General features: G+C 34.8%; 1 protein-coding gene across 1 annotated transcript; it reads left to right on the forward strand.

Moving 5' to 3' along the window:
* The first annotated feature begins 5041 nt into the window (after positions 1-5041).
* Positions 5042-7386, forward strand: LOC120190483 (protein CUP-SHAPED COTYLEDON 3-like). The gene is made up of 3 exons (XM_039193555.1): positions 5042-5325; positions 6062-6336; positions 6703-7386. Exons 1-3 carry the CDS (start codon positions 5124-5126, stop codon positions 7384-7386), a joined length of 1161 nt encoding a protein of 386 aa, XP_039049486.1. The 5' UTR covers positions 5042-5123.
* The last annotated feature ends 8017 nt before the right edge of the window (positions 7387-15403 follow it).

A 15403-nucleotide genomic window follows, 5' to 3' on the forward strand; every position in this document is an offset into this window, starting at 1 on the left:
TTTGAATTTTACACTTAGGGAACCGATTCCCTATGAGAGGGTATCGATTCCCCCCACGCTCCAAGCATTTTTATTAAATGTTTTCACACTTAAACGGCTATATTATCTTCATTAATTATCCCTAACGTTCAGAAGTGATTCAAGGTGTATTTAAGCAAGCTTAGAAGCCATTGATCAAAGACAATAAACATCAAGCAACTAGAATCAAGAGAGAATCAAAGAGAAAGCATCAAACCTCAAGTTTGAGCATTTCAAGCCTATTTTCATTCAATATTCATTTTGCTTTCAAGAACACATATTGTGCTCAATTGTATTCATCTTTGAGTGTTCTTTTCTTTGTTCTAGAATTGTGCAAACAATCTACCTTGTGAGGATTTCCTTGTAAGTTTGCAAATTTGTATTGTTCTCTTTGGGAGAGAGTTTTCTCAAGAATTTGGGGTATAATTCTTGAGGGTTTGTAAGGTACTCTTTGTCCTCAAAAGAATACAAATTAGTGAATTTGTGGAAAATCCTTAGTGTGGATAGCTAAGGTAGTGGACGTAGACTTTGATTGAGAAAGTCGAACCACTCTAAATCGCTGTGCAAATCTTTCAATTTTCTGCAAAAGCTTCCACCGAAATTTTAATTGCCAATTCACCCCCTCTTGGCCGATTCCGTCGATCGATTAACTCAAATAATTGAAATACTTAAATACTTCCAAGTTTGATAAATTCAAATACTTAAAAACTTCCAAGTTCGATAAATTCAAATACTTAAAAACTTCAAGTTCGATAATTGAAACAAAGTTTACGATAATTGAAATAAAGTTTAAAAATAAACTACATTGCCATCTCTTCTTCATCATCTTCGCCTTCTTCGTTTGGAGGGGATATTCCAAGTTCGACTTCTCAATGTGTAAGTTTGCTTCCAAATCGGCATCAATTGCATCTTCTAGGGTGGTAATATGTTGCTTACGAGTCGCTCCATCCAAAATAATCCTTTAAAAATGCATATTCCACCGACCGGGACTTAGTCTTGATCTCCGTTGCGATATAACCATACCACTAAAAAAGCAGATTCCGAAGCTACGTAGAAGCTTGGACAGTAGTAAATCACGGGCCATGGCGGCTAGAATCGGAAATTGTGCTTCCTTTCTTTCCACCAAGCCAAAATATCCAAACTTTCAAACTCTTCAAATGTCATTTTTGATAGAAAATCGCATGACATGTAATTTCCCAACTCGCTACTTGGGGTGGTAGTACGTGATCGTTGGATTGGGAATTTACAAGAGTGTTAAAAGATTCAAATTTATGTTACTGGCGTCTACTAGATGATTCCGCCATCATTCTCATTTAATCGTGTATTACACTACTTGATCCGTATTTAGTTAAATAAATTGCAAACATGCTCGAAAAATTTGTTAAAATAATTTATTTGGTTTTGGACAAAGTGGGGTTCATCATCGTTAGATTAAAAGCAAACGCAATTTGTTCAATAGTGTTTCAACCCGCCAACATTTAACGTTGGGTTTAAAGCGTCGGTACAAGTAAAAATGGGGGGGAATCTCCTTAAAATATTTTAAAAGTTTTTCTTTCATTGCAAAGCCAATTTCTTGAAAAACTTCGGTTTCAAATTCAAAGTCATTTAGTAGGGTAGCCAACAAAAAATATTTGATAAGAACCAACGGGGCTAGTAGGGTAATAAACACCGGATAAAAAAGTTGTTGCATTTTTAAAAAACCCCAAGCAAATCGGTTATTTTGGCTATAGTTTCCCACTCGAATCCGGATAAATGTTTGGGACATGACCCCTCTCAAAAAGCCGATCATGAAATGTTTGCAATGTTTCCCTTTGCCTTAAGGCAGTATGCATCATCATCCAAGTTGAGTTCCAACGAGTTGGACAATCCAAATTAGGACCCAAAGCTTTTTTGTTAACGGACTTACAAAATCGTTTATAATCATTTAGTCTTTTTGTTGTTACAAAGAACGATTTTATCATTGTTTTAAATTATAATCTAATCGGCTCAATAACCTCCAAAACCGGCTTGCACGGAGGATAAATTAATTATGTGTGCAAAGCAACGGGTATGAAAAAACGCACCGTCTAAAATCGGTGAAAGTAATATTTTCAATCTTGGAACCGCGTTTGTATTATTCGATGCATTATCAAAGGATATAGAAAAAAACTTTATTTCTAATTTATAAAGACACAATTACCCTTTTAAAACGCGTTGTATTATTCGATGCATTATCAAAGGATATAGAAAAAACTTTATTTTCTAATTTATAAAGACAAATTACCCTTTTTAAAAGTGTAAATAAATTAGCACCGGTATGCGGCTCACCAAATAATTCAAACGCGATTGTTCTTTTCATCATTTGCCAATTATCTTGATCTAACCAATGTGACGTAACGTTTAAAAAAGAATTTCCGGTATTATAAGGGGAACTCCAAACGTCACATGTAAGCGACACACCATAACGGTGTTCTTGGAATCCTAAAATCATTTTTTCCCTCGCCGTACGCCACTTTTTTATAGCATCTCTTCTAAGGGTAGTACGACTTACTTGAGTATAACGTGGTTGCATTAGTTGTTGAATTGTTGTCGTGAAATCTTCATCATCAAAGTGGTCGAACGGCAATGCTTTTGTAATCACGAACTTTGTAAACGCTTCTCGTAATTTTTCGTTGTCGTAAACAAAAACACCACCTTGCGGTGTAATATTCGATTGACTAGGATCCGATCTTGAGCAAAGTGCCTTGCATGATTTTGTCAAATGGTTCTTCAACGTCGTGTTTCCTTCCGATGCAAGAAACTTTAGACAAAGTTTACAACGCGCCCTCCTCGAGCCATTTGACATCTCACATAAATCGTAGTGATCCCAAATATATTTGTTTCGAGTGTGTTCGATCACTCTCACGACTTCAAGGTTTCCCCCGACGGAAGATTCAGCCGTGTTACTCATGATGAACAAAAAATTACAAAAATAAGATTTGAGAGATATTTAGGTGTTGTATAATAAGATTTGAGAAAGTTGTAATCAACCAAATACATCCCAACCTATTTATACATCCCAACCTATTTACAATGAAGACTGTCAAAAAAAAAAAGATTATGTGTAAAAAATTAAAAACCATAGAATCAGGAGCCGGTTGTGGTATTGCCACTACAATTTTCTTGGGCTTGGGTAGAATTGATTTTTTTTTTTTGGTATTAAGCGTGACATTGACAATCAAATAAAAAACACCATGTATGACGGTTTGGTTTGAGTTTAGAAAGAATTTATCTTATTAAGGGATAATTATAAAATATTAAAATGTAAAATAAAATAAAATAATTATAATTATCAAATCAAGTTTGAATCTATCAAAATCTTCATCTATCTCACCCGATTGTCATCCGTACTCAAACCCACATAAAATCATGATTCATGAGAGCGATCTAAACAAAGCTTTGCGCAGGTTGTGGGGCACTTCGTTTGCAGTGAGTAAAACGACACAGCTCGAGAGAACACACATGCAATTCAGGTTACAAGAGTTAAAAAATTTGAGGATAATCATCACTCTTTCTGAAAACAGAGTGATGAAGTGAGATCAGACCTGTTGTCGCAGTATCAGCGATTGTCACGTCAGCCGAATCTTTAAGTGCAATACAGGATACTCTTAATATATTTTCATCATATTGATTTTACATCATGACCTATCATACAATATTTGTATTATTGATTATAAAGATTGAGAATCTAAATCTGATAACGAATAGTTATTATTTTTTTAACATTTTGGTCGTTAAAAATTTAAGTTGAATTTATCAGGTAATCTTGATAAAAATAAAAATAAATATTTTCTTAATATTATTAATTACCTAAATTTTTTTTAAATATATACTATTGTTTAATCAACACTATTAAGAACAGTTATTGCAAGCCGAGTTAGAAAAAGTAGTTTAAAAAACTGCTTGTACGTGAACAACAATGGATCCGTAATGTAAGTGCGCAGTTCAGTTTTTCAAAGTCGTGGACCAAGCTAAGCTGACTGGGCCACTCACCCCATTGATTAGTGGGCCCTACGAGTATAAATTGAACCGTGCTCGGCTTTGTTTGTTTAGCGATGGTGGGTAAGGGTTAAGAAGAGAGACGTTACGAATAAAGGTGCTCAATGATCGGCCGCTGACAGATACAGCAAGAAAGATAAAAATAATAGGAAAAAAGAGACCCTATAAGGCTACGTACTATGGACCCGGCTTCCTAGCTGCAGCCTGCAGGTGAAGTTTAAAGGCAATAGATAACCCCTTATACCACAATTTATATAGCATATAACAATTAATGACAGAATTTTACTTAAAACATTTAAAAAACAGTAGTATGCCGGAGAGAGTGTAGAGTAGATCCTAGCCGTTGTTATCTTTTACTTAGGAGATAAGATCTGGAAAAACTCGTAGTTGCTGCTTCCTACTGAGAGCGACCGCCTTTTTAATTTACATAATCATCCTACACGTGCAAGTGCAACGCCGACATTTCTTGTAACTTGGAGTGTATCAATTAAGTGAGCAGCTAATTACTCATTTGATCTACGGACGTTATATTAATTTTTTGTAACTTGGAGTGTATATTCAGAACGAAAAGAATGAAGAGATTATATAAAGGAAAACAACTGCTCGGGTGGGTATTCTGAACGTCGCAGCCTCCCTGTTGTACAACAAGTAAATTAATAGTACTATTTACATTTTGTGCATAATAAATAAATAATTAGGCGGGGATGATGATGATGATCTCACTGTTATCAATCCGAGAACCTGAAATCATCTCTCTCTCTCTCTCTCTCCGCCCAATATGCTCATATACGCACGCATAAATCTCTGTCCTTCTGCAACCAACTTTGCGTTTGCATTTATGATGCCCCTTAGATTTTTTTAAGCGTCAACCCCTCTTGTTTTTCCGAGAAACTACTTTTTGGATTTCTTTTTCCCAGTTTTAGAAGGCTTTTCAGGTGCATGTTCGCGGCCCTTGTTGCCCATTCCATTCCCTTTCATTTACAACCACAACGACCCTTGGTTTGTTGTTGCGAACTACAAAACCTTTCGTTCTCTCCTCGTGTTTTCTCATTGCAAGACAAAAGAATTGGGTAGAGCTGGGTTGGAAGATGCTGGCAGTTGAGGAACTTCTGAGTGAACTCGCAGGAGAAGAAGTAAACGAGCAGGGTTTGCCGCCGGGGTTCCGGTTTCACCCCACCGATGAAGAACTTGTGACCTTTTATTTGGCTTCAAAGGTATTTAACGGAAATTTCTGCGGAGTGGAGATTGCTGAGGTTGACCTTAACAGATGTGAACCATGGGAGCTTCCAGGTATATATATAAATATTCTTGCTTTTAACCAAAGTCAAATATTAATTGAGTGATTATCCAAGAATATTCTCCACCCGCCTTACACCATTGCATTTTCTTAGCATGGATATCATATGCATGTTTCTATAGATTCCTTAGAATCTTAGATAAGTTTCTGTTGCTTTCCTCTCAGCCGAGCCCAAGCAAATACTCTTCTCCCCTCTTTTTGGGGTAAGCTTAAAATGCTGGTTTCTCTGCTAATGGGATCTAGTTAAGCTGTAGTTTATGAATTAGAGTGGCTTCTGATCTTCAAATACCAGAATAATCCTACCGCATCTAGGAATTATGATCTTAAAAAGCGAGATCTTGGATACTGTAATAGATTGCATGAGTGGAATTTACATTGTATGTACATTTATATGTATAGTAACTATGTTGCCAGGAAATCCTGCATAATAACAGAAGAACCCTAACTAGATAGTTCAGGTGTAGTAAACATTTCCAACAAAATATGGAAACATGTTGGGTTTATTGCAATCTTTCTTGAGGACATTTTAAATTCGAAAATTTAAAGACACGGTCATTGTCCCATTGTCAAGCAGTATATCATTAATATTCTGACTGTATTGATAAATATTGTACAATTTGTTGGAGACTATATATGCATATGTATGTAAATAAATAGATTGTATATCTTTAGTCGCTGGTAAAGTAAATAAATGTGAAGTAATTAATATTTGACATGAATGATGATCAGATATGGCAAAAATGGGGAAGAGGGAGTGGTACTTCTTCAGCCTGAGGGACAGGAAATACCCGAGCGGGCTTAGAACGAACAGAGCCACGGGAGCCGGGTACTGGAAAGCCACAGGAAAAGATAGGGAAGTGTACAGTGCCTCAAGCGGAGCTCTTTTGGGCATGAAGAAAACCCTTGTTTTCTACATGGGCAGAGCACCCCGTGGGGAGAAGACCAAGTGGGTCATGCATGAGTACCGCTTGGACGGTGACTTCGCCTGCCGTCCCACCTGCAAGGTAATCGGGCCCTCCGCCACACGTGGGAATATCATCTCATCTCGATCGAAGCTCTCTTTGTCGCTTTCTGGGTTTGACTTATTATTGGAGCTAAAATAATATATATATTGTCATTGAACTGATCATCTGCACTGGTAGGGGCATGGTATATGGTGTTTGTGTCCATGCTGACTTGACAACTTTCACCTTATTTTTAACTACTCCAGCTAGCAGGGTCGGTTTTGATTTGATTGGTTTTGGTTTTCACTCCATCGCTGCTATTTGGCTGTCAGTAGTTGCAGCTGCCATATCTGCATTTTCTTAATCGTTTATCTAAATAATTTATTCTTTCAAACGGATGAGAAGAAAAATGGTTACTTTTTGCAGGAAGAATGGGCGATTTGCAGAATATTTAACAAAACGGGTGAGAAGAAAAATGCCCTATCTCAAGGAAAAAGCCATGTGATGGCTGTATCATCGTGTTCAACGACTTTCTCGCCGCCGTTGCTTGAAAACCCATGTCCAGCATCGTTTTCAGAGTCTCAATCTCAAACTCTAATGCAAGATCACAATTCTTATCTGATTCACCGCCATGAAAATGACCTGAAATACCTGATAAACCCCGTTGTCTCACAATTACACTCTCGGCTCTTCCCGTCCAATGGGTTACTTTCAGCCACTTCCACCATTACTAATAGTGGCACAACCGACAATCACACTTTGACAAACGACAACAACTCATCAGTATCGATGCTCTTCAACTCCCTACTCTCACATCAAGGTTGCTTCTCGAGGGAACAAACTACTATTCCCAAACAGCGCAAGACGGAGGCCAACTTTTCCCATTTAGATTCCAACACCAGCGTGAACTGGATGGACAAGATTCATCCCAACCCAGGATGTCAAAATCCCTGGTTGTTTGAGATGGATTATACTGTGTTGGGGTTTTCTGAAGGTGCAGTTACTGGCCATGAAATGTCCACCTCAATGGCTTTCGATAAAGCCAGCGGTCAGATGATTTTAAATCCTCCCACCTCTGCCTCTGGAGAATCCTGGCCGCTAGATTGTTAAGTTTTTTATGTTGTTAGGAATAGAATCCATATTCTGATCATCTCTCTGTATGTGCATATCAGTATTATTGGGTGATGGCTTTTAATTGCTTTGTGTTTTACGTGTATCTTAAGCACTTTCTAAATTTATCAAATAAATCGTTTTGTAAGCATGCTAGATTGTTAGTATTGTTGCAATATCACGTAGAACTGTGAGTTATAGTTAGGTGTAGTTATGGGAAAGATGATTTTTATTCCTTTATAACAGGCTATGCTTATCATTCCCTGCAGTGGCAAAATTTGCAGTCTTGCGTTGTAAACAAAGTTTCCACATAAAGATGTTTAGATATTGGAACAATTTGAGACACTATGATATATCGAATTCTTCTTAATAAAAGTAATTGACCAAACAAGATTTTGCAACAATGGACTTAACTAGCACTTCCATAATTCATAGCTTATGGCCAAAATTCATGGGACGATAACAACTACTGAGATTTCAGGAAGCAGTCTCAAATCAAAATATATCAACATATCCACAAAAGTATCTTTAAAATATATTTTTTAATGATTAAAATAAATTTACATTTTAGTGACAATAAATGAAATTTACCTTCTCTAATTCAGCGTATCTTAGAAGAAAACCCAAGTCATATGAAAAACTAAAAGCTGCAGCTGATGAGCAGCAAGGAAAATGATGTCTATAAGGGTGGAAGTAAGCGGCGATGGGCAGGTTTTATTTGACGTGACGCCATGGATGGGATGGGAGGTGTTTACAATGTTTGACGTCACGTTAGGTTTGATTGATGGTGATCTTGGCTTTATGGGGATGCGGTGAATAGAGTGCTTTGAGCCTTGTACCTAAGTTTTAGTAGGGGCACTGTGTAGGGAGACAAGGGGCTTTGTGCATAGATATGAATATGTGATCATATCCCGCGAAACATGAATTTATGAGGCGTATCTATCCTTTTTATAAAAGTGTCCATACTTTTAACATATCAAGTAAATTTTACCGGTTTTGTCATAATGAATCTGGTTTTGTCATATTTTTACCTGTTATATTGTAAATTATCTATCCTTTTTATAAAAGTGTCCATACTTATTTCACTGTGAAAATATATTTATTATTATCTTTAGTTAATATTGTTAAATTTAAAATCTAAATAATATTTTATAAAATATCAAAACAATCAAATAATTTTTTGTGTAAATGAAATTATTAAATTAATATTGTAGGTGGAAAACATGAAACACTATTAAAAAAATTGAAACATAAATTACATAACTTTCAAAAAATATATATCATTTTTATAAAAAGTGTCCATACTTATTTCACTGTTGAAAACATATTTATTATATTTGGTTAATATTGTTAAATTTAAATTCTAAATAATATTTTATAAATATCAAAACAATCAAATAAATTTGTGTAAATTAAATTATTAAATTAATATTGTAGGTGGAAAACATGGAACACTATTAAATAAATTGAAACATAAATTACATAACTTTAAAAGCAGTTTTAAATCCTAAAAAGTGTCGATACTTTTAAAAATATATCGATCCAAAACGATATACCAGGTAAAAATATGATAAAACCGGTAACAAAATGATAAAACCGGTAAATTTAAAAGTGTCGATACGTTATATAAGGATCGACACTTTGTGAATTTAAAAGAGAAGCAGTTATAGCGCCTATAATGTGTCGATACTTTAAAAAAAAAATATCGATCCACAACGATATAACAGGTAAAAATATGATAAAACCGGTAACAAAATGATAAAACCGGTAAAATGATACCGGATATATTGAAAGTGTCGATACTTTCGTAAGTACGTGTAATAAATTATCGACACTTTCAAAGAAATAGGTAATTATCCTTTCGAAAGTATCGACACCTGACATAAAAGTATCGACACTTTTGTATTTGTATCGATTAAATATAAATAACATATCCGATGAAAATATAAAGGCCATAGCTAAATATCCTCTGAAAAAAGATAGAACGGACGAGTTTTTGAAATCGAAGAGTAATTGTTGCTGCATTTCAGAAGGCGTTTCTAAAGCGAAGTTTGTTTGTTTGTTGCTGCAGTCGAATCGAAAAGTATGTTGTCGAAACCCTAATTTTTATTATTACAGTAATCGCGATAGGGTTTTTTATGTGTTGTTTGGGGTTTTGGAGTAAGGAAGCATTTGGGACCGATTGCAGGTAGAAATAGATATTCAAGGAAAAATATAAATGTCGATACTTTTATTAAATATTTAGGTAGAAAATGATATTATAGGTTGTATAAATGTGCCGACACATTTTGGTGTGGCCGTTCAAATTCTTTTGAAGAAAACCGTTTTACCACAAGAGTAGTTATCTATATTTGTATATTGAAAAGTGTATGTAACAAATAATTTGATTTGCGTAAACTGATATATGAAGGAAAAATGGAGTCAATGGGTTGGAAAATTGTTGGTGGAGCAGATGACTTTGAAATTGAGGCCGAGACTCGAAAGCAACCAAAGGGTGGATATATGTACTTCTAGTAAGTATCAATGTTTTGTTATTATTGTTGAAATGGTAATTGGATTAAAGTATCGATAAACTTTAAATTGATTACAAATTATAAATGTTAACAGTATGGCCGAATGCAAAAGGATGAAGGGAGATGGCACAGAGCGGTTCGGTATGTAAAATGAAATTGACATTGAGTAGTATTAGTATTTAGTGTTAATGTATTGATTAAGAAACGTTTATGTTTAATATTAGGTGAAAAAGATGTGAGGTCCAAATGGAATTCAATGAGTGATGCTGAAAAGGAACCTTACATCACACAGTCAAGGAATGATAGTAAAGAATACAAAGAACGGAGGAAAGCACATGAAAATAAGGTATTCATTAAACTTGTAAATACGTTGATACAAAAATATATAAGAACTATAACATATATTGTTAAAAATGTAGGAAGTGTCGACAAGATGCAGCATTAAAAGGGTGAATTTATTAATTAAACACCTTAAGGAGAAGGGTCAGTTGAATGTGCTGGGAGAAATAGGTTTTGGATCGTTGATCGAAGTAAGGGATCGACCTATTCGGAGGGAATTGTGTCGATCCTTGATGGCACAATTTGACGTCAGTCAATGTATGGCTAAGTATGGTGATTATTCATTCCCTCTGGGGGTATCGACTGCTGCAGCCGTATTGGGGGTACAAAACAAAGGCAAAAGTGTTATAGAAGTCTGTAGGAGTAAGAACTGGAAAGCACTTGCCTCCAAATATGGTTTGAATCATAAGGTGACATATACTGAAGTTGAAGAGGATATCAAAAGTGGATCTTACTTGGGGGATGAGCTGAAGGCCCGAGTTCTATTGTACCTTGTCGGGATATTTCTTTGTCCAACGGGTGATACGTCAACGAACAAGGAATATATGAAGCTCATTTGCGATGAAGGCTTGAAGGGTGAATTCAATTGGGCTGAATATATCCATTCGAGATTGATTGAATCAATAATCACCTTTAAAAAGGGCAGCCAGAGATACCTCAAAGGGTGCATAGCAATCTTAGAGGTAAATGAGTTGAATCACTTTTTTGTGTTTTTATATAAAAATATAAATTTTATTATAAATGCAGGTTGCACTGTTCGATTTTTGGTCGGGCTGTGAGGCAGTGCCGGCTTATGAAGAACCGGAGTGGCACGCATCCGTGCATGGGGGAAGGAAGAGGTGGTTAGAGTGATGGTGAAGTTGAAATTGGATAGAGGGAAGAAGCAAGAAATGGTAATAAATGTAATTAAATAATATTAATAATAATCAATGTCTTAATATTGTAATTTAATTTTTTGAAGGTTATTGGCAAGGATGTAGAGGAGGCAGAGGAGAAGAAAGGAGGGATGGTTGTATTGGGGGATGAAGGTGAGTGGGACGACGGTGAAGCAAAACAGAGTAACTTCGACATTTTGATGTCTGAATTGGCTGATATCAAAAAAATCCAATTTGAAATCATGCAAAGACAAAAGAGTCGAAGAGAAACTTGATCAAGTCGTAGAGAAACTCGAGAGAGTCGAAGATACACTCGAGAGGCATAAGGGGTAGTGGAAGGAAAAATAGATGGAGTGGTGAAAGAAGTAGAGGTGTTGAGGTGAAGTGGTGAAGTTAGGGTGTTAAGGGGTGATATTAAGCTGGTGGGAGATTTGAGGGAGTGGTGAAGAGGTTGTTTGATTTGAGGAGTGAACTTACGGGGGTGAAGGGGGTGGTTGATAAATACTCGGATGAAGGAGCTCAATTGAAGGGTGAAATAAAGATATGAAGAGCTATGTAGAAAAAAAGTACGATGAACTGAAAAAATATGAAGAAGAAAGAGGAGGAGGAAGAAGAAGAGATGGAAGAAATGAGGAGGAAGGAAGTCGATGTCATTTATACACCGGAGAGTGTTTATAGCAGCAGTTTTGGATTCGGAATGTCCTGCACCCAGAAGAAAACAGAAGGTAAGTTTAATAAAAGAATACTTAATTGATTTTTATTATTTGTTGTGACAAAATTTGTATGCAAAATTGTAGGTTGAAAAAGCGGATATTCCAACCGGAATTGATGACATCGAAGCTGCAATTTGTGATTATTTATGGAATAGCGAGTTAGAATCGGGTAAGTGAAATATATTGTTTTGTGAGTGATATTTAAATATTTCATGACAAGATATTAATCCTAATGATTCATAGATATTCTGTAATATCAATGGGAAATCAATTCGCTACTGTATACGACGTTCAACGTTGAAGCCTACGGAATGGGTTGGCGGTGTGGTAGTAGAAAATAGAAAATAAATAAAACTTATTGAATATGTTCTGATTGTGTAATTAATTTTGTTAGGTTATCGATTGCTCGCCTGGACCATATGCTACGATTCTCAAAAGTCACACCGGAGGATTGGCTACCTTCCTACCTCTTAGTGGTGAGTTAAATTAATAAATATTGAAAAGTAGTGTTATAGACGGTAAATTAATAATGTTTGTTGCGTAATTACAGTAACAGGCGTTGGAAGCCAACAACAAAGAAAGTGTTGAGAATATTTCTACCTTCTGGGTGTCATATTGGATAACTATGTGAAATTCACCGACTGTGAGAAGGTAAGACACCATACCAATTGCAAATGATGTTCGGATATAGAATGTTGAATTTTGTCAAATTGGGTGTGAAATTTGTTGCAGATAATGATCACAATAATACCATAATTCACATTGGTATCTGTTGGTGTTGGATATGGTAGATCATGTTGTAACAATATATGATAGTATGTTTACAACTGAAGCAGCTAAACAGAGAGTGAATGATGCTAAGAGATTGGTATGTATGTAGTATGAAAGGACATTATGTAAATTATAATGCATAATTTTTTTGGTGCATAACTTCTTCTATTTTAATGCAGATTAAAATATTAGATTCTTATAATAAGAAACGCATTTGGGTTGAGTCATGTGGATCTCTAGGAAAACCCTTGAAAAATTTCAAATTTGTGGAGCATAAGAAGAATAAGCAATTGAATGGGTATGAGATGTTATCACAAATAGAAAGCTTAATTTATGTAGTATTCATAATTGACATGTGTGGTTTCAAATTTTGTAACAGATATGATTGCGGCATGTATGTGATGATGTGGATGGAATCGATCGGTTCTACAGGGGCAACTGGTGATTTTGTAAGTGGATAGAAAAATTGTTTGTGGTAAAATTGTTAAAAGTCGTAGATTGAATGTTGTAGTTGACAATACTTAACGTTCTAACAATTTGAATATAGGTTGTTGGAGACTGGGATCGATCGCGAGTATTAAACGATCTCGTAAGCCACAATCAAAATGAACGAAGACAGGAGAAACAAAAGCTGCAATATTACATAAGAAAACAAAATGATGCAATGATGTAAATGCAATATTACGAGTTAATTTTGTATAAGATTTATAATTTTGTATACGATTTATATTTTTGTATGTGAATATAATTATGAATGAGATGAGAAAAGTTAGCAGTATGTTGTACATGTTTCTTATACACATTAAGGGTCATGTCGATACTTGGAAGTAAAAGGCAAATTTACAATATGGCCAACAGGGTGCACCCATAAAGTGTCGATCCATATATAAAAAAGTGTCAATCCCAAAACATCGAAAACCAAAGTATAATGTAATATGTAATTTTTCAATCTAACCGGTACAATTATACCGGTTTTATGAGAGAATATGTCTAAATATGTGTCGACACTAATATAGTTTGTGTCGATATTTTTTTTTCCAGAATGAATTAAAAACAAGGTGCACCCATAAAGTGTCGATCCATATATAAAAAGTGTCGATCCCAAAATCATCGACCCAAAAGTATAATGTAATATGTAATTTTTCAATCTAACCGGTACAATTATACCGGTTTTATGAGAATATGTCTAAATAATGTGTCGACACTAATATAGTTTTGTGTCGATATTTTTTTTTTTCCAGAATGAATTAAAAACAAGGTGCACCCATAAAGTGTCGATCCATATAAAAAAGTGTCGATCCCAAAATCATCGAACCCAAAAGTATAATGTAATATGTAATTTTTCAATCTAACCGGTACAATTATACCAGTTTTATGAGAGAATATGTCTAAATAATGTGTCGACCTAATATAGTTTGTGTCGATATTTTTTTTTCCAGAATGAAAAAAACAATGTGCACCCATAAAGTGTCGATCCATATATAAAAAGTGTCGATCCCAAAATCATCGAACCCAAAAGTATAATGTAATATGTATTTTTCAATCTAACCGGTACAATTATACCGGTTTTATGAGAGAATATGTCTAAATAATGTGTCGACACTAATATAGTTTGTCGATATTTTTTTTCCAGAATGAATTAAAACAAGGTGCACCCATAAAGTGTCGATCCATATATAAAAAGTGTCGATCCCAAAATCATCGAACCCAAAAGTATAATGTAATATGTAATTTTTCAATCTAACCGGTACATTATACCGGTTTTATGAGAGATATGTCTAAATAATGTGTCGACACTAATATAGTTTGTGTCGATATTTTTTTTCCCAGAATGAATTAAAAACAAGGTGCACCCATAAAGTGTCGATCCATATAAAAAGTGTCGATCCCAAATCATCGAACCCAAAAGTATAATGTAATATGTAATTTTTCAATCTAACCGTACAATTATACCGGTTTTATGAGAGAATATGTCTAAATAATATGTCGACACTAATATAGTTTGTGTCGATATTTTTTTCCCAGAATGAATTAAAAACAAGGTGCACCCATAAAGTGTCGATCTATATATAAAAAGTGTCGATCCCAAAATCATCGAACCCAAAAGTATAATGTAATATGTAATTTTTCAATCTAACCGGTACAATTATACCGGTTTTATGAGAGAATATGTCTAAATAATGTGTCGACACTAATATAGTTTGTGTCGATTTTTTTTCCAGAATGAATTAAAAACAAGGTGCACCCATAAAGTGTCGATCCATATATAAAAGTGTCGATCCCAAAATCATCGAACCCAAAAGTATAATGTAATATGTAATTTTTCAATCTAACCGGTACAATTATACCGGTTTTATGAGAGAATATGTCTAAATAATGTGTCGACACTAATATAGTTTGTGTCGATATTTTTTTTCCAGAATGAATTAAAAACAAGGTGCACCCATAAAGTGTCGATCCATATATAAAAAGTGTCGATCCCAAAATCATCGAACCCAAAAGTATAATGTAATATGTAATTTTTCAATCTAATCGGTACAATTATACCGGTTTTATGAGAGAATATGTCTAAATAATGTGTCGACACAAATATAGTTTGTGTCGATATTTTTTCCCCAGAATGAATGGAAAACAAGGTGCACCCATAAAGTGTCGATCCATATATAAAAAGTGTCGATCCAAAAATCATCGAACCCAAAAGTATAATGTAATATGTAATTTTTCAATCTAACCGGTACAATTATACCGGTTTTATGAAAGAATATGTCTAAATAATGTGTCGACACTAATATAGTTTGTGTCGATA

The sequence above is a fragment of the Hibiscus syriacus genome, unplaced genomic scaffold, assembly GCF_006381635.1.
Source record: "Hibiscus syriacus cultivar Baekdansim isolate YM2019G1 unplaced genomic scaffold, ASM638163v2 tig00116962_pilon, whole genome shotgun sequence".
Lineage (NCBI taxonomy): Eukaryota > Viridiplantae > Streptophyta > Magnoliopsida > Malvales > Malvaceae > Hibiscus > Hibiscus syriacus.

Excerpts from the sequence above, each read along its gene's own strand:
- LOC120190483 (XM_039193555.1), top strand. The coding sequence starts at position 5,124 with ATGCTGGCAGTTGAGGAACTTCTGAGTGAACTCGCAGGAGAAGAAGTA. Across the intron at positions 5,326-6,061 it reads TGAACCATGGGAGCTTCCAG|ATATGGCAAAAATGGGGAAG; the intron begins GTATATATATAA and ends AATGATGATCAG. Across the intron at positions 6,337-6,702 it reads CCTGCCGTCCCACCTGCAAG|GAAGAATGGGCGATTTGCAG; the intron begins GTAATCGGGCCC and ends TACTTTTTGCAG.